General features: G+C 36.5%; 1 protein-coding gene across 4 annotated transcripts in view; it reads left to right on the top strand.

Moving 5' to 3' along the window:
• ATRNL1 (attractin like 1) overlaps window positions 1–23,925 on the top strand; it is a 433,970-nt gene that overhangs the window by 39,037 nt on the left and 371,008 nt on the right. For all 4 annotated transcript variants that reach the window (XM_041461314.1, XM_041461315.1, XM_041461313.1 and 1 more), the window contains exons 2-7: window positions 143–226; window positions 2,141–2,254; window positions 2,745–2,873; window positions 5,929–6,137; window positions 15,329–15,503; window positions 16,583–16,670. In XM_041461314.1, coding sequence (XP_041317248.1) covers window positions 143–226; window positions 2,141–2,254; window positions 2,745–2,873; window positions 5,929–6,137; window positions 15,329–15,503; window positions 16,583–16,670 — 799 coding nt within the window. The remainder of the gene's footprint in view (window positions 1–142; window positions 227–2,140; window positions 2,255–2,744; window positions 2,874–5,928; window positions 6,138–15,328; window positions 15,504–16,582; window positions 16,671–23,925) is intronic.

Raw genomic sequence — 23,925 nt, 5'->3', positions numbered from 1 at the left:
TAGTGTGATGAGAAATATGAAGAGAGACTCGACTGTTTTCCCCATCCCAATTTCCTTTTCATCAAGAAAGATTCTATTGACATGTCGATGATTCATGTTCTGTTTTCTCTGGTTTATTACAGCCCTGTTTTTCCTCTTGTAGGTTAACAGAACCTTCTGGATATTTAACAGATGGACCTATAAATTACAAATATAAAACTAAATGCACATGGTTAATTGAAGGATAGTAAGTATCTATTTTCATAGCCTACATTTTCTAAACAGTTTGCTACTATGTGTTGTAGGGATCAAAAGAACTCCTGACATAGAGACTGCATGAGGGTATAATAAGAACAGTTTGGTGATTTGGTACTTTGCTTAGGTTTTGTTTAGATATTATACAGAATTTTAAGAAAAAGGTATTAGGATTTTCAGGACTGCTTAGAGTTGGCCAAGATCCATTTCCATTCAAATTGCTGGCAAAAATTAGGCTGACATTGATATTTGGCTGGTGCTTCAGGCCCTCAAAACCCTGTGATAAACTTGTTGCATATTTGAGTACCTTTACATAAGTTCCAAAAGTAGTTACAGAATCCCTTTATTTAACTCATTACATGGCTTATCTTATTTAACTCACATCAGTGATAAATCAGCAATGGCCTCATGTACAGAATGCTTATTCAGTTATGTGTTCCTTAAAAGTTAGTGCTTCTATAAAGTATTTTCTTTGAATTTTACCGTTCCTCATGTACTTAGTTTTGAAATGGTTTTGTGCCTACAGTTTAGGTTCCTCTTGCCTGTTGCTAATTTTTCAGTTTATGCAGCACAGAAACAGACATGCCCGAAGAAATAATGAGACACATAAATTAGTATGGCTAAGTGTTAATGGCACAAATTGGTTACATTTCAGGAGGATTTCACCCCCCCAGGATATGGGTTGGGATTTTGCTCACTGTAGTTCACAATTGTAGAATAAAATTACCTCCTTCTGTATTTCCATGTTGTCATAATCTCAGTTATCTTGGCTATCTGCTTTGCTGCTGCAGTTCAGAAATGATGTGTCTGATCTGACTTTGGTCTGCTTATTTGCAGACAGTAATTTAAATAAAGCAGCAGCGAAGTTATGAGTGTTTGCAAAATCATTTAAATGGAATCTTTATTATCTGGAAGACCAAGCTATAGCTGAATATGTGTCTGACCTAGCTAGGCTTCTCTTTTTGCTCAGGAATACTTGCACTGCACTGCACTAAAGTGGAAACACACCTCAGCACCACAGGCAAACTGTGCTTTGAAGCTGTTCCCCACTCCATTCCTCCTGCTCTCAGGGGATGGCAGAGTGGGAAGATGGAGGAATCAATGTGCTGCACAGTCTGGGGAGGAGTAAAGCAACAAAATGTCCAAATGTCAGCACACAAAGAAGTCATATATGTGTATAATACTATGTCTTAACAAATGAACAAAGAGCTCTCTCTAAAGGATCTGTCACAAAACCCACGTTTCCCAAACCGACAAATTGCACTCAAGCCTGTCAGTAGCAAGGAGAACTACAAGGCAATAATACATACATATATATATATGTATATATATGCCTGGTAATTCTGTGATATGTGAAAATTGCCCTTTCAAAAAGTTTACAGATTGATTTGAACCTCGGCCAAAGTCTGGTGATATTTCCCACTTGTTGGCAGAGGGGAGGAAGCAGACACTTGCACTAATGTTGGTTGCAGTTTTGGATTTGTGTTTTAAGATTTTTATTTTCAATAATTAGTGTAATACTGGGAAGAGGATGTGTAGGTGATTTTATCTTGAAAGATTCTTTAAAGTTCATAGTATTGACATTGTAAAGTAAATTTAATGTGTTGAGATATTTTAGTTGCTCTAAATTTGTGGTTCTGAACACTGATAAATCTGGTGAATTTATGCCCCTTATTAACTTTAGGGATCATTAGCTGTGAACTGAATATGTTATTTTAAAATTTTCTAAGATAAAGGGTAATATTTGCTTGCCCGGGCTTTTGTTATTTAATACTTTGAAATATTTAATTACTACTCAAAATGTTTTAATGGAGTTATGTTGGCATGATCAATTCTACTGTGAGTTCTTGATCTTATGGTCTCTGTAATTCTTTGAATGTGTTACATCAATGTTCTTTTTTTTCAGCCCAAATGCAATACTAAGATTAAGATTTAATCACTTTGCCACAGAATGTAGCTGGGACCATATGTATGTATATGATGGAGATTCAATATATGCACCTTTAATAGCTGTATTTAGGTGAGTGTATTTACTAATCTTTCTGTCCACGTAGTCATGTATGGACATTTTCAGATATTGGGGAAAAAGGTAGGATTAGAGACTTTAATATGTTAACTAGATTGCTTTCTTATCTTAATATTATGGGAACATGTATGTAAAGTTGTATTAGAATGCACTCCAAAACATTATTGTTTAGGTTATATAATCACAGCAGAAATCCATTGTGTGGATACTTACTGCTGGTATTGAATGGAATGTTAATGCTTATACACAGGCACTTTCCTGGAAACCCCTGACTTACCTTGCAGATACATGGACAAATGTTTTATACCTTGTATACCTGTTATTAAAAAAACATTTAAATTTATATTTATGAGTCATCTTGTTTATATAGTTAACCAGCAGAATACCAAACTCCCTCTTTCCTTTTTTTTTTTTTTTTTTTTTTTTTTTTTTGTAATTCTAAATCTGCCAAAGTTTGCTTAAAAACATTTTTCTCCTTTTCCAGTGGTCTAATAGTCCCTGAAGTGCGTGGAAATGAAACTGTTCCTGAAGTGGTTACTACATCTGGCTATGCATTGCTACACTTCTTTAGTGATGCTGCTTATAACCTCACAGGGTTTAACATTTTCTATTCGTAAGTATTTTTGTCCTAAGTAATTACCTTTGTTTTTTTTTCAATAGCATAAGTGTCATACTCAATGCTAAGTGTCTAAAACAAGTGTTTAATAGTCTAAAATTATTACAGGCTGGGCTTGTAATAAGTTCTTAACGAATGAGTTAGGGAAAAAAAAAAACTCCTACAGACAGAGTATGGTTTTTTTGAGTGAAGTCACATGGCCATTGCCAGAGCATGTTTCTCCTGTGCCATATGGAACTAGAATGTATCCCCTCCAGTGTTTATCCAACACATATAGTTGTCATATGGACTAGAAGGGAGATTATATCTGCTGTCATATAAATTCCCTTCTCTTGAACTGGAATAATCTGTTGCTTGATTTTTCTTGCTGAATATACTGTGGCTTTTGAAACCTTCCAAGCAGTTCCACTTGGATTTTTGTGCCAGCCACAAAAAATTTATTCCATTTCTTTTCCTCTTGGGTATTTCCCCTCCTATTTTCCATCTCAGTCTACGCTCTGCCTTTGTAGATCTTACCTGCACTGTGTGTCTTTTAGTTTCTGTGATGGCAAAGTCTAATCTGATATGACCATGATTGCTTTTGTCCAGCCTCCTTTTCTGTGTCAGCAGCTCCAAAGATACATCCAGCACACCAGAGCTTTTACCTTTTTATATGTCCCAGTTGTTTACAACTTCTGTCTCATTTGGGATGTGCATGTGAGACAATGCAACATCTCTTTATATTGCTTGCCCTGGTTCAAGAGGGAATTGCTTGGTCCAGTTGGACCTGTTTCTTCCATGATTGAAGATATGCCTGTTCCTTTCTCTCAATCCCTTCAGATTCTGAAATAGCAGTTATTGGGATGTGGTGGCCAGCATTTCATTTCTTATGTTGAAGTACATGCAATATTTTTGTCTTATTCTTTATTAGTTTAAAATTCCTATTTGTGTTTCTGACCATAGCTTTGCTCTTGGCACAATACTTGGTACGTTGTCTGTGGGAAGATTATTGCTGTAATTGGAAGCACATTGCCCACCTTTGGCTAGATAATAAATAGCTATTCAAAGTTTTGGAAACCTCACTATATATATTGCATTGGAAATAGCAGCCTAGAACACTGGGTATTTTTAATTTTTGTCAGTTGACATCAGTAAAATGCAATCACCTGGCAGATTTTCTATTGTAATTAGTTACATTTTTCAGTTATCCCTGAAGCTTTTATTACACTTTTTTATTTGTCTTGGGAGCAAATGGCAATTAGACTTGGCATTCTTAAGAAATGAGTGTATGTGCATTCTTTCATTACTTGGTAATGTGGTGCATGCTGCATATCATTACCTAATTTTTTTTTTTGGTAGCTTTTTTTGTAGCTGGTTTTTAATTCCATTACATATACAACTCATGAAACTCTATGCACTCTGTTTTTCTGTGTCTTTTATTGCAATGGATACTGTTAAAACATTTTTTTTAGTGAGCCAACAGTTACATTTTTATGATAAAGAAGTACCTACAATCACTTTTTATGGCTGCATTAACTTTGCTTCTGTCACTGGTCTATTGCACTCTGCTTCCTTATTTTTTGACTTCATCTTGATGGACCACTTGTATTCCTTAATACTGGGGAAGATAGAAACACAAAATCTGTGACCAAAGTGCCATTTCAGTAGCAAACTGTATTACTTCAGAACAGTCTGAGTAAATTTTCTGTTCCTTGGAGTCAGGCAACTTTCTTCCAATTCTGCTGATCCAGTTTTTCTCATTTTGTTTGAATCCTTAATGAACCAGAAGTGAGAAATGGTCTGCTTTCCAACTAATATCTCCTGATGGAAAAACTTTACTATTCACCTTCCTGCAGAACACTCCCTGCGAGGTTGGGGGAGAAGTTCCTCACAGCTGTAGCATACAGCTGTTAATGCCATCAATGGTTTTAATGCCATGTGTCTTACCAGGTAAAACCCTCAGGAGATTTGGAATGATGGTCAGATGTGGCATTTTCTATTTTAGCAGTGAAACAGAATCAGTCCTTTGAGAAGTGAGTCTCCAGAAGACAAAAATGTGTCTCCTCAGTGTCCTACCACAACTACATCTTTTCAAAGGCCAACCTTGAACAATTCTCTGCTAACTTTTAACGGCTCTTTCTTCAGTCAGTTAGAGCTTCATTCAGTAAGGAAGACTGTGAACAGTATCCATCTCACATCTGCAGGGAGTGGTCTGTATTATCATGAGAGGATTGTAGTAACACTTTATTCAGAGTTTGCTGTGAGTCATCGAAAAGAGTTTCAAATCCTGTTTGGATTTCATCAGGCCCATACTGCCTGAGTTCATGGAAACTCTTGGACCCACATATTCCATGTACTCCATCTTCCCTCCTTTCAAGGGGTTGCTTGCCTTTCTGGAACCACTTTGCTTAATTTTGCACTCCAGTTGCCTGTGATGTCAGTGTTTGGTAGGGTGTATCACGGAAATGCTAACTCCCAGAATAGTCACAGACTTCTTTCAGCCTAGGCTCTCCTGTTTTTGCATCTTGGACTGCAGACTTAAGGTGACTCTTTTATTAAGGATTCAAAGCATGAAGTGCTACCTGTAAGTAGTTTCTTATTAGCCATCTTGTATTTTTTCCTTTTTCTTCCCTCTTTATTCTTCCCAGATGTTAGGCACACTGTTTATAGTATGGACCAAAGCTACTCAGAAAAACCCTTAAACTGTTGCCTGAGTGGAGAGTTTAAGCTCAATTACTTCCAGTGTGGTTGTTTCTAGAAATAACAAGCATTTGAAGGGACTGAGTGCTTATACTGGAATATAGGACAAAAGTAGGGGGTGATCTGTCCAAGCAGGGCCTGTCCTTCTGCTTAATGTCAATATTTGTTGCAGTGCAAGGTGTTTGTGATCCTGAGTGCATCAAAGACTTTGTATGTAAGATTGGATCAACACCTTTTGAGCTCACTTAACCTTAAAATCATCATTAAGCTTGTGTTTTATCAGTAAATAGAAATTTTTCATGGTAAAGCATACTTTATCTGACAAATACTGCTGGAGTACTGTCAGATATCTTACATATTTATTTTTTTTCAGAATTAACTCTTGCCCTAATAACTGCTCAGAACATGGCAAGTGCACAACCAGTGTGTCTGTACCGAGCCGGGTGTACTGTGAGTGTGACAAGTACTGGAAGGGAGAGGCCTGTGACATTCCCTATTGCAAAGCCAACTGTGGGAGTCCAGATCATGGCTACTGTGACCTGACAGGAGAGAAGCTCTGTGTCTGCAATGACAGCTGGCAAGGTAAGCTTTGCTTAGTTCAGTGTCTAGGTAATTTGATTTTCTCCCTGCTCTCCTTTTAATGTCACATCATTGCATCATATTTTTAGTGTTTCCTGAAGTAAAGTAGCCACTGTCTGCTTTTTGTTGGGTATAATTTGTAGCAGCCTCTCAATGAAAAAGAAAGGTGAACTGCTTTGTTACAATGGTGCAAGACTGTCTTGGGCTAATGGATGTACTGTAAGCATGTGGTGCAGTTTTCCTCCCGTACCATATATCATTGTTTCTCATTACAGATAAATTATTTAGGATCCTAAATGTTTAATTCACTTACTATAATTATGCTAGATGCTTGTGGATTTTTGTTTTTATTGTTTGCCACTTCTGTTACAAGTCTCAATTGGCTTAGCTTGCTATGCTTAGAAATTGCCATTCTCTTAACAGAAATATTAAAATCCCTCCAGATTACTTAGCTGATCTGCCCTCTTCCCATGGCTTCCTGCCTTTGCTCTGTTTTATTGCTGTTTATTTTGACATGTCAAAGGAAATGACTTTTTAACTCCTATTAGCTGTCACACCTATTACTCCACAGGCATGATGAGATCTAATACATTTCCCTTCTTAATAATTAATGAGTTGATCATTCAAAGGCAGTCTGTGCACCCACAGAAGGGAAGTGGTTTAGCAATAGTCGTTGAATGGAAATAGTGTAGACTTATTACTGAGTCGTTTAAAACCTTCCAGGACCATAGAGCACAAAAAGATCCTGAAAGCTTAATCTCTCTCCAGAAGTTGTGAATAGAATTTGCAGCAAGACTCACCCTTTTAGTTTTGCATGGATTCCTTGCAATGTCAAATTGCTGAGTACAAAATGGGGAAATGTCACAAATCTCTGGAAATGCTTTTTAGGCTATACCTTCAGATACAGTGCTATGAACTTAATTAGAAGTTTTAAGCATAAAATAAAATTAGAAATCTGACTACTGCTGCTAGTGCCTTCCTTTCACCTGGCATTTCTGTACATACTAGCTTCCCACTCTTTCCTGCAGATCATATAAAGAAAATTTGCTTCATCATTCCTTGGACTTTCACTGAATCTACATGGATTTCAATTAATTTTTTAAAAAAAATTCTGTCTCAGATGAACTGGCTTGGATATATAATTATTTTTCCTTACTAAATACCAAACTTTCCTTAAGCTCTGGGACATGACTTTCTTGTCTGCTTTATTTCTTGATTTATTTATACCTGTGTATTCTGTGCTTTCTGTACTGATACTATCTTCTGTGCAGATTATTTGCAATGATGGAATCATAAATTTTTCTCTTGCTGTCTGACAAGTTTTTCTTGGGTTTGGTAATTAAAATCAAAGCTGAAGGGTCTTGATTTGTATGCTTTAGGAGAGAATTTCATGTTTCATTTTTTATTACTATTTTCTTTTTATCTTATTTTGAGTAACTTCAGTGCCTGTCTTAAAAAAAAAATCATTGAAGTGCATTGATTTGAATGTATAATAACTAGAATCCCCGATTTAGAATAGAAATCCCAGAATTTCCTATTTTATTGCATGGAGTTTCTTTTACAATGGTGACATCTTGTGGGTGTTGTTGAAGGAGCAGCTCTGAAGAACATTGCACATTTAAAACAAGGATTCTGCGAAAAGAGAACACTTTAGGGTATTCTTTGGGATGGAAGTTCAGCCTAACATATTATTTAGATATTATCTAACAGAATCTGTTGATGCCTGCTGCTAAAAGGCTGTGGATGTAATTCAGGGCGGGGAAAAATAAAAGCCTTAAAACTACTGACTTGCTCTCTCTTTCTTTGCTAGGTACATGTAAAAGAGAAATCTCTCTTTAGCTGAGACCAAAGTGGTAGCTCTTGCACAATTTGACCTATTTAAGAATTTTATAGAAAGATGCTTCCGCTGAATATGTTTTCACAGCCAGAAGATTCTCTTTGATACCAGGAACACCATGTCTTGGATTGTTTTAAGCTGTAAAGGAGCAGAGAGATTTCCAAACAGTTAAAAACTTCTGTGACAGGTGAAAAAAAAAATCAGGATGACTGGAAGGATAGCAAACAGTTCCACATTTTAAAGAGGATTAAGTGGACTGTCTTTGAAATTGCTGAAAACATTGCTGACTCCTGGGTGTAGCACGGAAAAAAAAAAGATTTGAAGGTTCCTGAAATTGAGAGAAACTTTATTGATGCTTTGATACTCAGCACTGCAAGCAAAAGGGGAATCTGTCAGAGAGGATTTACAGGTTGTGTTTAAATTAGTCTTTAAGAGGATGAGTAGTACCTTCAAAGCAAAGCTGGTCCTTCTCGTTTATTGTGTTCTGGATTGCATTGTGAGGTGGTTTGGAAACAGGAAGTACATTCCTTTTATAAGGAGCTACACCAAAAATGGGGTCTAGGGTTGCACATAGTGCACACCAGCCCCAAACAGGCATTCAGCCCTAATCCAAAGTTAAAACACCAATAAAATTTCTGGAACACGTACAGTTAGTTGGTTCTCCCTACAGAGCTGCTCCTAGCAGATAAAGATGTAACAGAAGACCAGATTCTGAAATTAAACTAATTAACTTCGAAATAAGTCCATTAGCAATTCAGGCAACTTGAATTTTATAACATCTCTCTAGAGAAAAATTAGTCTTTCTGTAAAGAGAAGAGTAAACAATGTAAGTATAAAAGGAGCTATGACTACTGCAGTGTAAATCAGTGTGTTGCTTGCTTGGTACTATGGCATTTATTCTAACAGCATCTTGAGTGTGAGCAGAATAACTCTGTCAAAGTCTGTCCAACTCAGGTTATCCTGAAAGGACTCACTGGATTTGGGTTTGTTCCCATTTTTCAGCAGAAGACTTTGATGTCAGACTCTCTTGTTTGGCCTGCCTTATTCCCCAACACTGAGATTTAGCAAAGCTGTGCTTTTGTGGTGCTGGGTTACTGAAACTGGTGGGGAAGGTTTGACATGGGGGCTCAGGCAGCAGCAGGTGAAATGCAGCACTGGGAAGAGCTTGTGCCAAATGCCTGGAGACTGGAAATCTGAGACCTTGGCCCGTTGGGCCTGGATGTTCTTGAACAGAAAGCACACAAGTCTGTGCCTTCAGAGATGAGGACCTGTGATGTAACATCTGCTTGGGACAGATCTGTCTTTGGAAGGAAAAAGAAAATAGAAGCAGGTTTCTTATAACTCTTCTGCCCTGTGATAATGCCCACTTTGTCTCAATTTTACTTTTGTAAAAGTAAAATTTACTTGTCTCCCGTTCAAGTATAAATTCAGAAAGGAGAAACTGCAGTTTTACAGTTTTACAGACTGCAGTCTGGGAAATGTCCTCTTAAATATTTGTGCATTTATACTGAATATGCATATAAAGATAGATATCCAAGGAACATTTTTGTCCCCCAATTCTGTCCCCTTATTTCTGTGCTCCATGTTTGTAGATTTTTAAATGTTGATCATAGAAATGAGAGTTGTCTAAGAAAAGTTTACATCTATAGAATTGGTAGGAAGGAATTGTCTTGTAATGGATGGTTATTTAATATGTACTGGAAATATTCTTCAGATTTATCTTCAGGCGGAATTTAACGATTTGATAGGAGTCCTTGGAAGACTGTGCAGTTTGTAAACAAAATACAGCTATTGTAATTAGAAATTTAATGTCTGAAAATTGTGTGAGAAAAGTCAAGCATCCTTATTGCAAGAGAAAGAACATCACAGGTAAATGAAGAGCTAGCTCCAGTTTTAAATACCTTTATGGTGTCATTTGACAATTAGTGGAAGCAAATTTAGCAGAATTTATTTGATTTTTTTTCACTAAATGACTGCATTAATGGGGTTGGTAATGCTCTCTGTGTCTAATTAGGATGATATTTAGGAAGGGAGTCCCCTGCCATTTGTGAGTTTTAATGAAAAATGTAATCCATTTCGAATAAATCTATGACCCAAATATTTGTTTAAAAGGCATACACTTAAATGTATTAAAATAGAACTTGATTAGAATAATGATCCCAAGCAATACTTTGTCCTGAATACAATGAGTAGATAGTGCTGATCTCCCTGATAAGGTAAGAAACAAAAATTTACTTTATTATCTGCAGCACCTTCATTTAAGATTAGGAAGAAAGTGATTAATGCAGCTCAAAACCTGTTAGCTTCATTTCAGCACTGTATAGATTTCTAGACCATAACTTGAGGCAAGAAATAATGAAACATATATTGTGATTAATAACAAAACAGTTGAAATCTGAATTTATCAGTGTAGTTCATACAAAGATAGTCTGAAAGAAAAATTGACATGAAAATGCAGTATATTTTATCTGAACCTCAGTGTTTGATGACAGGAAATTACTGAAAATGAAGAGTGCATACACAAAGAAACAGTAAGGGGAACTCAGCTGCGTCATCATGAAATGTGAGTGGGTGTGCTGAACACATCTGGAAAGGTATCAGTGCTCCTTGAGGCTGATCTTGGGACTGATAATGTTACATAATTTTTGTAATCTGCCTATAAGGCTGCTAATGAAATCAGGTAATACAGAGGTGGAAGATACTTTAAATATGAAGGAGAACCAGAATATCCTGCAAAAAAGTCTGCAAATAATGTGTAGAACTTAATTACTTCAGCATAAATAGTAAATTAATACATTTAGAGACTAAGAGCATTAAGAATTTGTTTTATAGTCTTGGATTGAAATGTAGAATGTGACATGGGAGAAAGCTTGCTTGTCTATCTCAATTAGAACATGAACTAATTAACATTATTACTTTATGTGCTCTGCAAACTCCAAAGTGCCAAGTGCACTGGTAGGATGATCACTCATAGAAGTTCCAGTTGAATATATGACAGCATTAGTAGTATGCTTCATGTTTTGTTACTACAGTTTTATGAATGCAAATAGAAACAGTCTCAGAGGGAGAACCATTAGGATGGACAGGGCTATGGAAGACACTAACAGAGCATGGTTTGTTTAAACAATTAAGGCTGGGAGGGAAGAGTGTTGCTGTTTATAAACATTTGTGGGGTGTATAGACAGGCCAGGTCTTTAAGTACAGTGATAGCAGCACTGGTAGAAGAAAAATTAGGATAAACTGGTCATCAATACATCATTTGGGAATTGGGAGGAGGTTTTTGTCTTAGAGCTGTGAAGTTTTCTAGAAGTTGTTAGCAGAGATACTGGAGCTTGGTACCTTGCTGCCATTAGGATGGAGTCTCAGAATCTCTAGTTCAATGGGTATTGTCAGCTACAGCTGGTCTGGAAGTCCCTGCTTCTTTTAGAGCCTGAGGAGCAAAACCTGGTTTTGTTTAAGATGACAAATCTTGTGCGATGTCTACCTGAGACTCTACTTGTTCTCAGTTGTGGAAGACTAGGAGAGCTTTCCCTGCTTCTAGCAGACAATGCTGTGACATCTGGCCTTATCTTCTGTGCCAGCCTTGTTATCTTGAGTGTGGGATCTGGAGCTGAGCAGTTAAAGCTGGAGCTGTACCCATTCATGGCAGGCCCTTCAGCTCTTCTGGCTTCCCTGCTCAGATTGAGCCTGGACATCCATGGCCAGGTCACCCTTGGGTGATCCACTCTTCCTGAGGAGACAAACAGGGCTGAGGAACAGCACCCAGCACCCCGGGGGCGTTTCAAGAGCTGCATCAGCTCGTGTGCGTTAGGATTTCTGTGTCATTCCCGAGGAGCACAGCTTGCTGCCCTGCTGCTTTAGCTGGACACCTCACCAGGATCTCTCTGCCTGCCAGTGAGTCTCATTTTTCAGTAAGGCTGTTTGCAGGAAGGAGAAATACTTACATCCAGGATGGATATTGCAGAGCTGTGCCGGGGCAGTGTAGGGGTACGTGGGTAAACCTACTGTAGAATGCCTAGGAAGAATTACTGAGCCATTCTAGCACAACTGGTCTGACTGTAGGAATGGTTTCAACCACTGAGTTGTGGTGGTTGAAAAATTATAATAATATAATAATTCTCAATTCAAATGACCAGACAAACAAAACCAGAATAATCAACAAATACTTTTAAAATTGTTTTGATTAGATTGCGTGAAGAGCACTGTGAAATTTATATTCAACACATCAACACTTCTGTTTTTTTCTTCTGTGCTCCCAAAGGAAAAGATTTGGTTTGAAGACAGTAGATGATGTTTAGTCATTTAGGTGGAAATTGATCGTATGACTTAAACTACTGCAACAGATTGTTACTTTGGCTTTTCATGAAGCTCCTTAATATATAGAAATTAGATTACTTCTTTTGTGTGGTGGGAATAAATCGCTTTTTTAAACCTATAGAGTTTTTTCCTACCTTATAGGATAATGTAATTGACTTCCAGTTCAGGTTTATAAAGTTGTTTGCTGTTTTTAAAGCATTCCACCCCCCTGCCCCCCAGTGGATTGACTGACACATTAGGAAGATAAGAAAGAAACTCAATTTTAAATGAATGGAGAAAAATCATATTTGCATAAAACATAACAAACCATATTTTTCATTATCTTTGTTCTGCAGCTGTAGTGCTCTTTGTTGCACAGAAAGCACGTATTTAGCGAATGTAATGTTTCTGAAGAGAATAGGTATTTTTACTGAAATAATGGTGTATGTATTCAAGTAGGGAAATCTATAAATGATATTCATAAGTCTTACATTTACCTTGTTTTTACAAAGCAATAGCCATACAAAAGAATTTGCTTTTTAAATGATGTTTTGATAGAGGCCAGTACTATTCTATTGTTTTGCATTGTTGCAGCTACAGATTCCATTTTTGTCCCGATTGATAGATAACGTGGTCAGCCCTTGCCCATGGCAGAGGGGTTGGAGCTAGATGATCCTTAAGGCTCCTTCCAGCCCGAGGCTTTCTGTGACCTTGTGGCACAGTGGTGTTTCTGCTCTCCCTCTCACCTTTCCTGTCGTTCAGGTCTGACGGAGCACTGAGGCTGGAAGAGGGATGTCTGTGACGTTCTTCCATCACTGATCTGGCTAAGATTTTTGCATTCTTAACTGAGTATGCGGCCGTTTTCTTGCGTTCATTTTATTGCAGTCGGTGCCAGGTATCTCTGTCTGGATGTGCCGCTGGAATTCTGGCTCTGCTCGCCGCTCTCCGCCAGGGGTCCCTGCTGGCCGCGACATCCCGGAGCCCGGAGGCTCGCGGTGACAGCCGGCAGAGATCCGGCTTCTCCTCCTACCTGCAGGCACCGTTTCCATCTTCCTTGATCGAAAAATACTTACTCAATTGTTTATTTTAAAGCCCTTTTATATTTAAATTGTTTCCTCCAGTGATTTACCAAAACCACGATTTTGTTGAGGTTACAACTCTATAATAGTATCAATTATTAATGCTTAAAAAATAATATACTGAATTGTTCATGCTGTCATTAGACCTCATTCAGATACCATTAATCTTTTCTGAGGAGAAGGTATAATTAACTATGGGAATTGAGTGTCTCCATCGTTTAGTGAATGGAAGGTAATTTGGATGCAAGTGGACATCATTCTTCTGTGCTATACTAGGAAAAGTTGACAGCTGGTTATGTACACTTTGGATGCCTGGTTGTTGTGTATATAACAAGTTTCCCCCAAAATGACAATAAACATTGAAAAACCATAATCTCCCTGTGCTCCCATTCCCCCAAGATAATGTTTTAAAATTATTGTAAACTTGCTGTACATTACTTATTTAGCCTACTTAGTAAACTTCAGCAGCTCTCTCTTCTAAAATTGTCTGTTCTGTCCTTGACACATGTAAATCTTTGCATCTGGAGCACTCTTTGCCAGGGGAATATCCTTGCCGAAGAGATCTGATACTTTTTACATGAAGAGCTGTCTCCTCTTGTTTGCTTTGAACATGGCTTCTTCAAGCTGCATTTCATAAAACTCAGCTCTTTATATTCAGAGAGACTGTGGACTCTTCATATTCACCCTCTCTTTGTCATTTATTTTATAGACAATTATAATTAACTTCCAAATTTTGTTTTTTTCCAAGTGAAAAAGTCAGTAATTCAAAGAAATTTGGTGTTTTCTGTAATTGGAACATCCTTATTACTCTTCTGTAAAGAGTCTGCAGCACTAATCTCTTCTTTTTAAGTAGGACACAGTTTTCTAAAGTTACACAAGCCACAGATTTATGCAGTGGGGTAACAGGATTCTTGATTCTGACACGGTTCTTTATTTTGACCATTGCTGAATGGTGATGTAATATTTTCATGAGCTGTCCCGAGATGATCCTAAAATGTACCTTACTTTGTTTTCAATTTAACTATGTTGAATTTTGTGTATTTTATTGTTCAGTCACGTGGTCAGACAGGAACTTGTTCTGTGGTTCTTCAAAGGCCCTGAAATAATAACCTTTATTAGCAATATATATATATATATCTATATACACACACACATACACACACATACATATATATATATACTCAGGTTTAAAATAAGATCTAGAGCATAAACTGGTGATGAAGAGATCACATTTTTTGTTATTTTGTTATTGTGGAACAAATAAAAAATTGATTTTGCCGTTCATGATTGTAATAGTCGTATGGCTTAAAAAATTGTGCATTTTTCTGACTTTTCTTACTTTGACAAAAATGATTGGCTGAAATACGTTTGAAAATCATATGTAGTAGTTGTGGGTTTGGTGGCTTTGTATAATGGTCTATAAAATGTTACAAAATTTAATTATTCAAATAATTATTTTGATAAAGCACATGATAGTGTATTTTCCTCTTGAAAACAGATGCAGAATGGCATTAGCAAAAGGCAAATTTTTACTTCTAAGATTTAATATAGTATAATGCATATTGTAACTTAATTTACTGCAATATTATTTGCTTTGATAAACACTTATTCTGGTGCAAACACAGTGTAGGTTTTCTCCAAAGGTAACATACAGTGCTAAAAGTTTTAGACCTATATGATAGGTCATTTAAAAATGTGACGCTTTGTGTCTTTCTTTCAATTTGTGACTCACAGTCTCTTTTCTGAGAAGAATGTGGAAATGAATTGTTATTATTTGAGCTAATCTAATGCTTTCAATTAGATTGACATCCCATGTTGTCAATTTTTTCATTGAGCATCTGTTAAACATAACAGTGTACACCATATTTTATCAGAATGAGCAATCCTGACATCTGTAATTAAGCCTCCCCTGTTTCTGCTTTATTGGCTTTAACATCCCAGTCTAACAGATTGCACAAATTGCACATTTGTTTACAAAACAGGCCCAGATTGTTCTCTGAACGTCCCCTCCACGGAGTCCTACTGGATCCTGCCCAACGTGAAGCCCTTCAGCCCCTCCGTGGGCCGTGCTTCCCACAAGGCTGTCCTCCACGGGAAGTTCATGTGGGTGATTGGTGGCTACACCTTCAACTACAGCTCGTTCCAAATGGTGTTGAAGTGAGTGATTTCTCATTTCTGATGGGGCTTAGGGAAAACCGATCTTACCAGGGAGGGAGCTTCTATCTTCTAATTAAACTGAAAGGTTTATGTCTCTTTTAGATTCTTTATTAATATGCTAGTGATTTTCTTATGATTATAGAAAGTGAAAATATGGGCAACATCAAACTGTAGCTGATATTTATACATACTTCAGTTTGAAAAACTGCAAAACATAAAGAGCTTTGTGGTGATAAAATAGTGAAAGAAATTCACTGCTGATATTTTCACACAGTACATTTTGAAAGCCATGTTCATTATTGATGTTAATTTATGGTTACAGGACATTTGTATGTAGTGCTTGCACTTTGCCTGCTGGTGCCATTCCAGAAGGGTCAGGCAGGTCACCTGTATTCCACTTTTTTGTACTTATGGCAGTTTGTGTATTTGACCACCTATTGAAAACAAAGTTGAAGCAGCTGTAAATAGGACCCAGGTGATTTGGATGGTAACTTCATGTGTAGAGGCCCTAAATGTGGCAAATACAAGTGTTAGGTTCTATTTATTAGCATGTCATTAGCATGTTTACTTCTCCTGTTGTTGTCTAGCTGTTGCTTTCTTCCACACATTTGCAATCATCCAAAACAAATCCCATAATATTTTTGAATTTTCTTTTCTACTTTTGTAATTTATTTTTTTACCTCCCTCATCTAATGTTGTGCATTGATTAATTAGTTAAAATATAATGGGGATTAAAATCAACCGTATATATAAGAGGGTTCCCAACAGTAAATTTTCAGAGTAGTGCAAAAGCATGGGGCATGAGGAGTTTGGTGGGGTGGGTTTTTTTATGTGACTGATAGCAGAACAAATCTTGTGATTTTTGTTAGTTAGTCCTGTTTTCTGAGATTGTTGATGAGTCCCTTAAAGAGCTGCTCCTCTTCTGCTAGAGAAATATTTAGTGCACTGTTGTAATAGTTAAAAGGATCTTGTTGCCCAACTAACAAATTACCATGTCAGAGTTAGAGTTAGTTTGAACATACAAGCCCTTCCATTTCCTCTGCAGGTTCAAAATGTTTCTTTTCCTATTTCTCTTCCAGCTACAATTTGGAAAGCAGTATTTGGAATGTAGTGCCTGTATCCAAAGGGCCACTTCAGAGATATGGACACACTCTTGCTTTGTATCAGGTTTGGACTCTTCATTGTTCTGCATAAGAAATTTATATGTGTGTGCTGTTAGTGATCTTAAAATGAGTCACCATGAACGGAGACTTTTGAGGATAATTTAATTTGTAAATATTTTGTATTAATGTTTTCTTCTTCAATACTTAGGTTTATTGCATGGTTTTTGGAACAGAGATTGTGCAATACTTCTCAATCACTTTGCTGACCATAAACCTTCTGAGCTAAAGCTGCCAATAAGAGGCAGAGATGTGTGTGAGATATAGTTGGGATTGGGGGCACCATCCCCAGGGGCTGAGCCCCACAGGCAGAGCCAATTGCTGGTAGCAGGGTCCTTTGGCAGAGCCAAGGCAAGCGATGGCCCAGGTGTAGGGACTGCTCAGGGAATCCAGGAGCACAAGGAGACAGGACTGGAGAGAAGGCTCCAGTCTTATGCTTGAGGGGGCCATCAGGGAGACAAGCTACAGAGGGTGACAGGCTTGTTAACTGTGACAGAGAAATACAGAATTGCTGTCACAATTTTTCCTTTGTTTGCATAAGGCACCGCCAGCAGGGCAGGACAAGCAGGATTGTACCAAGTCAGACCCGAGTGTTCATCTCGCCTGGTAACACCTCTTGAATAATGGGTAACAGTGAATGCCTAGGGAAGACTATAAGACAAAATGACAGGAACTTACAGAATCTTCCTCAGAATACTGTCCTACTTTGCAGCTGGGACTTCCTAAAATAGGGTAGTATTTTCATGGAAAAATTATGAATCCCGGTTTTTTTTTTTTTTTTTGTTTTTTTTTTTTCTTCAATTTTTGGACCACATATTTATTTTAACATTGGCATCATCCTGTGCCTAAGAATTCCAGAATATTTTTTTTTAAGAAATAAAACCTTTTCAGGAACTGGTACTAGCTGGTTTAACTTTGATAATTCCTACTTCTTATTCTCCATTTGTTTCCTCATACTACTCATGATTTTCTGTAAGGCCATCACACATGCCACCATTTCTTTTTCATACTGAAAATACCTAGTGTTTTTAATAATCCTCTATAAGGAAGATATTGGATACATTGGGTAGTGTTGTACCATTGCCTTTACCTCTTCTAATTCTGTTATTTCCCTTTTGAAAAAGGAGGAACCACAGTCTTTAGTGTGTTCTTACCTCAGAAATTGATGTCACAGGGAATTCAGGGTCTAATTTTTTTCCTATTAATTCTTTAGAGTACTTTAGCATTTTAAAAATCTGCTGTTGGCTTTGAACTGGTATTTTTGTAGAACTGTCAGTTACATCCTCAGGATTTCATTCTGGGCAATTCAAAACCCATCCCCATATGTTTAGATTTTAAATTGTTTTTTCACATGGGCGTCTTTTCATTCTTATGCATGTGAGTATTTATTTACTCTTTAATTTTTTCTTGTATTGCACATGCAGTATTAGGAGATTGCTCTGCAATTATTTGCCTTCAACCATTGTCTCAGCTATTTTAAATAACATAGTAGAGTCAAAAAGTATTGCTGTCTTTCCACTCATCCCCATGCCAGCTTGTTTTTTTAACATATTGAACAAGCAAATCCCAGCTGCACATGTCTGTGGAACACCACTAGTGATCTTTATTCATTTAAGAAGTGATTATTTTTTCCCCCAAACTTTACTTTATAGACTTAATTAGCCTTGTGTTGTCTGCTTTCCTTGTTCCAGTACCTCTTAGTTCCTTTAGGGCATGAGGAATATTATCAAGCACCTTTTTGAAATTTCAGGTACATGTATCATCTGGATCTTTGATTTCTTCAGAAGAAGCCAATGCTTTATTTGAAAGATAAAACTTCCCTTTTCAAAACTTCATAGAATTTTTTTCATCTGTTTGTCTGTTTCAGAAAGGAATTCTGTCCTTTCTGCCTCTCCCTTACCAGGCTTTTGGTATAGACACGTTTTAAAGCAGGAATTTACATACTACAGACAGGGGTTAGTTCTTTAATTTCTTCAGAACTGATTCCACAGACTTTCTCTGCCAGGTTGTTTTTTTGTTTTTGGTTTTTTTTTGTTTTTTTTTTTCCCCCTACATTAACTTTGTTTTTAGTTTTTGCTATGGAAATACCTGTGAAGTCTACCATGAAGAGACAATTAACCTCATTTTATTGCTATGGTTTTCACTTCTCAGAATACTCCTTCAGACAGTCTGTTGGCACCACAAAGCATCTAGTTAGGTGTGTTGCTAATGCATTTGAAAAGTGATGTCTTAGTACTTCATATATAAATTCATTAAGGTGTTTCCTTCTTGCCTTGGTGTGAGTCTCTGTTTTAATCTGGTGAAATTTCTGAACTTTTTTTTGAACTCTACTTTTTCTTCAAAGTTTCCATTATCCTTCTGTTAAGTTAAACTTTATTTATTTTGTTATTTTTAATGGAAAGTTTTGTTTTCTTTTTCAAATAGGATATGTTCTTGTAATCTGAGCAAAAATGTCTTACAATATCTTACATTTAATTTTTTCACATTTTTTGTATTTTTCTTTTAAAGATTTTACCCTTTTAGCTGTGCATTTTAGTTTCTTATTATGTTTGGGTTCCTTTTATATAATGAGTCTTCCTCCAAGTTAAGAGGAATTTGGGGCATGCGCTGATATTTTGTTTTGTCTTGTTTTCCTGGCATCTGTTCTTATCGAGATGTTGAATTTGTGTGTGGCATGGTGGATATTGTAGAGGTGTTTTCAGTAGCAATATAGTGTAGGTTTTGTGCATGCCCTAACATCAACTCCAAGCTTGCTTTTCTTCCTGTCAGTTCCCTGATTCATTACTAATGTATTATCTGTTCTTTGAAAGGTCAGATCTTTTTGACCAGTGACTTTGATTATTATTACAGTTCCTGTAGAATGTGGACTTTGTAGTCAAGAAACATTTGAGTAATGTATCAATTAGCACTTCAGAATAAAGACTTAAAATATAATTTAACCTTTTTATTTGATGGTGCTAATATTTTCTTGAGACATTCTAGACTAAAGGGTAACTGTTTTAGAAGTCCTTTCACTAGCAAATATTAAATGTGATCTGTGTTAATTCGGAAATATCTTTGGATCTCAGTGAAGTGCAACTCATGTTAATAATAATGAAAGCTGCAAGCAAAGGTATAGTGGAGAAGCTGTTGTTGAAGAAATATTAGCAATTAGGATTCACTAATAATGAACCTATGTGAAATAATTAACTACTATGCTGCTTGTACTAGTGATTATGTCAAATGTCAGAAGTTACATGGGACAAAAGAAGCTGATCATGCAAGTCAAAGAAATTTCAAGGTGAAAAAGTATTCCTTTCTGAAGTAATTTCTTACATTAACCTTTTCTTTTGGATCTACAGTCTCTTAAAAAAAAACCCAGAAAAAGTAATTTAGAGTAAGGAGCAGTAGAACATAATACCTAGAGATGGCAGCTTTGAGCTGTGTTTTCAGCTCTGTACCAGTAATTGTGTAATGTTTCCTTTATGGTTGATAGGAAAAAAATATCCACAGAGAAGAAATTAGATTAAGTTTTTGACTTGAGCTTTTGAGATTTCAAAGTCTACTGCTAGGCTGGAGTGAGAGCGCAGAGCCAGCATTGCCCGATTGTGGTGCAAGATAAATTGCAGCTGTGTGATTGACTTTGTGGAGAATGAAGTAAGTTACTGTGCCCATTTCCCTCAGAAAGCTTCTTTGGTAAAAACTGAAGTACTGTTCTTCCTTATTCTGTAGAAAAAAAGATCTGAGGACTCCCACTGATGTATAGTTATAACAAATCCTCACAACTTTTTATGCATTTATAGAGGAGAGATCATAAAAGAGCTCTTGCTTTTAAACCTACTAAACTGTTAAATAGTTTTCAAGCTGATTACTGGAAAGGTGCTGTTAGCAAGTGGTTCTGCTGCATCTCATAAATTGTATGTAGTTTCTGGCACCTTAAAACTGAAAATATCAATGTACTTTGAAATAATTCATATAAGAAATAGGTGTATAAAGAGACTGGAGGAAATGATGGGTTTTGGAGTAGGTACAAATAGCTTTGATAAACATGACTAGGTAGGGAGTTAGAGTAAATTCCAAAATACTAGATTCCAATAGGGTTCCAAACACTCCTGGAATTAAGGAGAAAGGGAGTTGCCTGCAAGGTGTATATGTGGTCACCTCTGGGACTTTACTCAGTTTTTGGTAGTATCACCAAAACTGGTTGCATTTAGCCTTGCAATTGAGCTATCGGTGCTGGTCCCCGGACACTGGAGGATGGCTGAGCTTGGAGGTTTATTTTCTTTGAGACTGGCAATAGAGATGAAGCAAGCAAGCTGATGTAGTAGTAACCATAAAGTACACAGACCATTTTATATATAGTCAAATTTAATTTAACTCATTTGAGTTTCATGAATGTTACTTCCACTTTTAAAACTTTATTAAGAAAGGGTAATTGTTTTGATTCTTTTTACAAATTAATTAGGGTTGATGTTGAGTCTGTATATATCTTGTGGTGTTTTCATTAGTCTTATCCAAAGCTAGTGTTAACAAAGCAAAAAAGAGTAAAAACTTTTATTATGAACTAGATAACATCTTTCACCCGTTGGTTTATTGTTATTCTTTTAATGCCTGTTTTTGTTGGCTATTGTAATATAATTTGAATAGCTCTGGAAATATAAAAGTGCTTTCTAACTATTCTATTAAGTAGCTATAGGTAGGTTGTACCAGCAATTTTTGTAGTTTTATTGTTCTGAGACTTTGAATTACATCTTATGCACAACTTGCTCTCTTATTCTGATTTTCAGATCTCAGAAGTGTGAGAAGTAGGTGAGATGAGCTGCCCTACGCAGCATGTAGTCTTGAGAAAAGCTTCTTCAGAGTTCCCTTCTATGAAGTGGCCCTAATTCATCAAGAGATTGGTTCTTTTTGTAGAAGTGTCATATTTTTCATTCCTCATTTCAATCTTATATTCCAGTTGGTCTGAAAATGAAGTCCAAGTAAGGTCACCTTAATTAATACCTTTGACTAAACCCAGCAACCACTGGAAAACTGCAAATAATGAAGAAATAACTTGACAGCACTCTTGATTAGGTTGACCTCCTGACATACAATGTGCTGCAATATTGCACCTTGAATTTGGTCCTGTTGGGAACATAAGTTAAAATGTTCCTCTCCAGTAACTTATTCAGGTCCTTTTCAGAGAGAATATAGTCCCACAACAAAGTAAGAATTAATAAATGATGCTTCAAGAGGAAGAGTTAAGTGAAGACTGCTTTCCAGTCTGTCAGACATGGTCTAATGGGAGGATTACTGGATCAAGTAGAAGTGTAACTAATTTTTAATTTTGATATAACACATAGAATGTTCTTGCTACTGTTAACCATATTTAAGGAGATAACAGTTTGTGGAAGGGTAGAGGAGGTATTAGACAGTCCTACACCAGATGGTACATGTTGAATGAAAAAAACAGGCTTGTGGAGTTATTGCCAGATGACATTTTGTGAGACTTGTATTTTCTTTGCGGACAAAAAAAAGAGAATTTCTTTAATGATGTACCTATTTGACTAAACTTTTAGAAATTGCGGGTAGAAGTACATAGAACAAAAATCCTCATAAATGCTAGAGTTCTGTTAGTTTACATAAAGTTAATTTAAATATCAAAGCATGGATACAGTCTAGGGGAGAAAAAAGATTGATGTTCTTGTTTCAAGAAAATAGAGGATGACTGTTCATGTGGTTTGTGAGTAGCATTTCTTTGGCCAATTTTTCAGGAACAGTTTAGATTTATATAGGAATTAAGGCAGAAAACTAATTTCTGAAAGAGAAACTTTTCTGTGTAGCCATGATATAGTTCAGAAATACAAAATGAAATTTATGTGGTTATTTTAATGTGATTAACTTCCTCCCAATTCATTACAAATGGATTATAAATTAGCCCTTTGTTGTGTGGGTTTTTTTTTTTTACATTTTTTTAGTGGTATCTACCAGATAAGATTCTTTTGGAATGCAGGCAGGATTTGCATAATGTGTCATTCCAAGGTACAGCCTGAGCAGCTAAGTATTGTTCCTTCAGGAAAAAGAAAAATTGTGAAGTCTTAGGAACAAAAATATGATAAGTTTTAGAAGTCTTGAATTACTGCATTTATATGAAATATAAAATCAATATTAACACTGAGATAAGGTGTAGTGAATAGAACATGGCCAAGGTCAATCGAACAAATGATTTTTGGCTGTTTGTTCAGGATTCAATGTGAAGTGTGTGCAAGTGTTACTCTGCTCTGGTATACAGTCTGTTGATGGGGACTTAAGGGGCAAGTCAGTGCTCCTGGTCTTTTGGTGATCTTTTAAAATACCCTTCTTGATCTGTTTCATTTTTCCTCACTGTAGAATGCTCCTCTGTCAAGGATTTTTGCTCATGACTGGAAGAGGTTGCTCATTCTCAATGAGAAAAGAGAAATGTTTATTCTTATACTGAAACTGAATTTCTTGTAACCCAAATTGTGTGCATCACATCTGATTTATTTGCTGGATTATCTTGGGAAGAGTCTGGCTCCCTCTTTTTTAACCTCTCCCACCAGGCATTTAATTTTATTTGAATTATCTGGTTATTTAACAAACATTATCTCCAAAAATGATGATGATATCAATAAGATGAAGAAATAAAGAGGCATTTTATGGCTGTAAATTGTATTGATTCTTCCAACATTCAAATTATGACAGTTTACTTTTTCTCCTATATTTGAGTAATTCTCTTGATCTTATTTTGGTGATACTACCAAAAATTGTGCGTGTCATTCATTACTCTATAAGAGAAATCCTAGATTAAATGAATGTTTTCTTCTCTTGAGAAATGTGATTTAACCATTTTGTTCAAATCCTGGTTTGGTCTTATCATTCCTGCCTTCTGCTGTCATCTTCTCTGTCCAATATGCACACTCAACTATTTACAGATCATATGCCTTTTTTCATCTTTTTTTATCATTATGGTTCATCAAAATTTTCCATTGAAGTAATTTTCTCAGGGAAAAAAAGTGATTTGAGAAAATGGAAACGTTTATTGGAAAGTTTTGGTTCCATTGAAGCAAATACGAGCTGCGCTGGCTGTTTTGTTGGCTTGAACCTGAACACCTGCCAAGAAACCAACTGATGGGATCTGTAGGTGGGAATGTCATGATTGAGTGAGCTGTCGACCTGCTCTGTTTACAGGAAGAAATTTCTCGTTTTTCCTGTAATTCCCTACTGAGCAGGAGCTCTGAAGTTCAATAAACAATGTACTTTTCTATACTTCAATTTGCATAAAG

This window comes from Pyrgilauda ruficollis, unplaced genomic scaffold, assembly GCF_017590135.1.
Source record: "Pyrgilauda ruficollis isolate IOZ18807 unplaced genomic scaffold, ASM1759013v1 scaffold15, whole genome shotgun sequence".
NCBI classification, from domain to species: Eukaryota; Metazoa; Chordata; class Aves; order Passeriformes; family Passeridae; genus Pyrgilauda; species Pyrgilauda ruficollis.
Note: the sequence above shows the minus strand (reverse complement) of the source record. Positions and strands in the feature narration are given on the sequence as shown.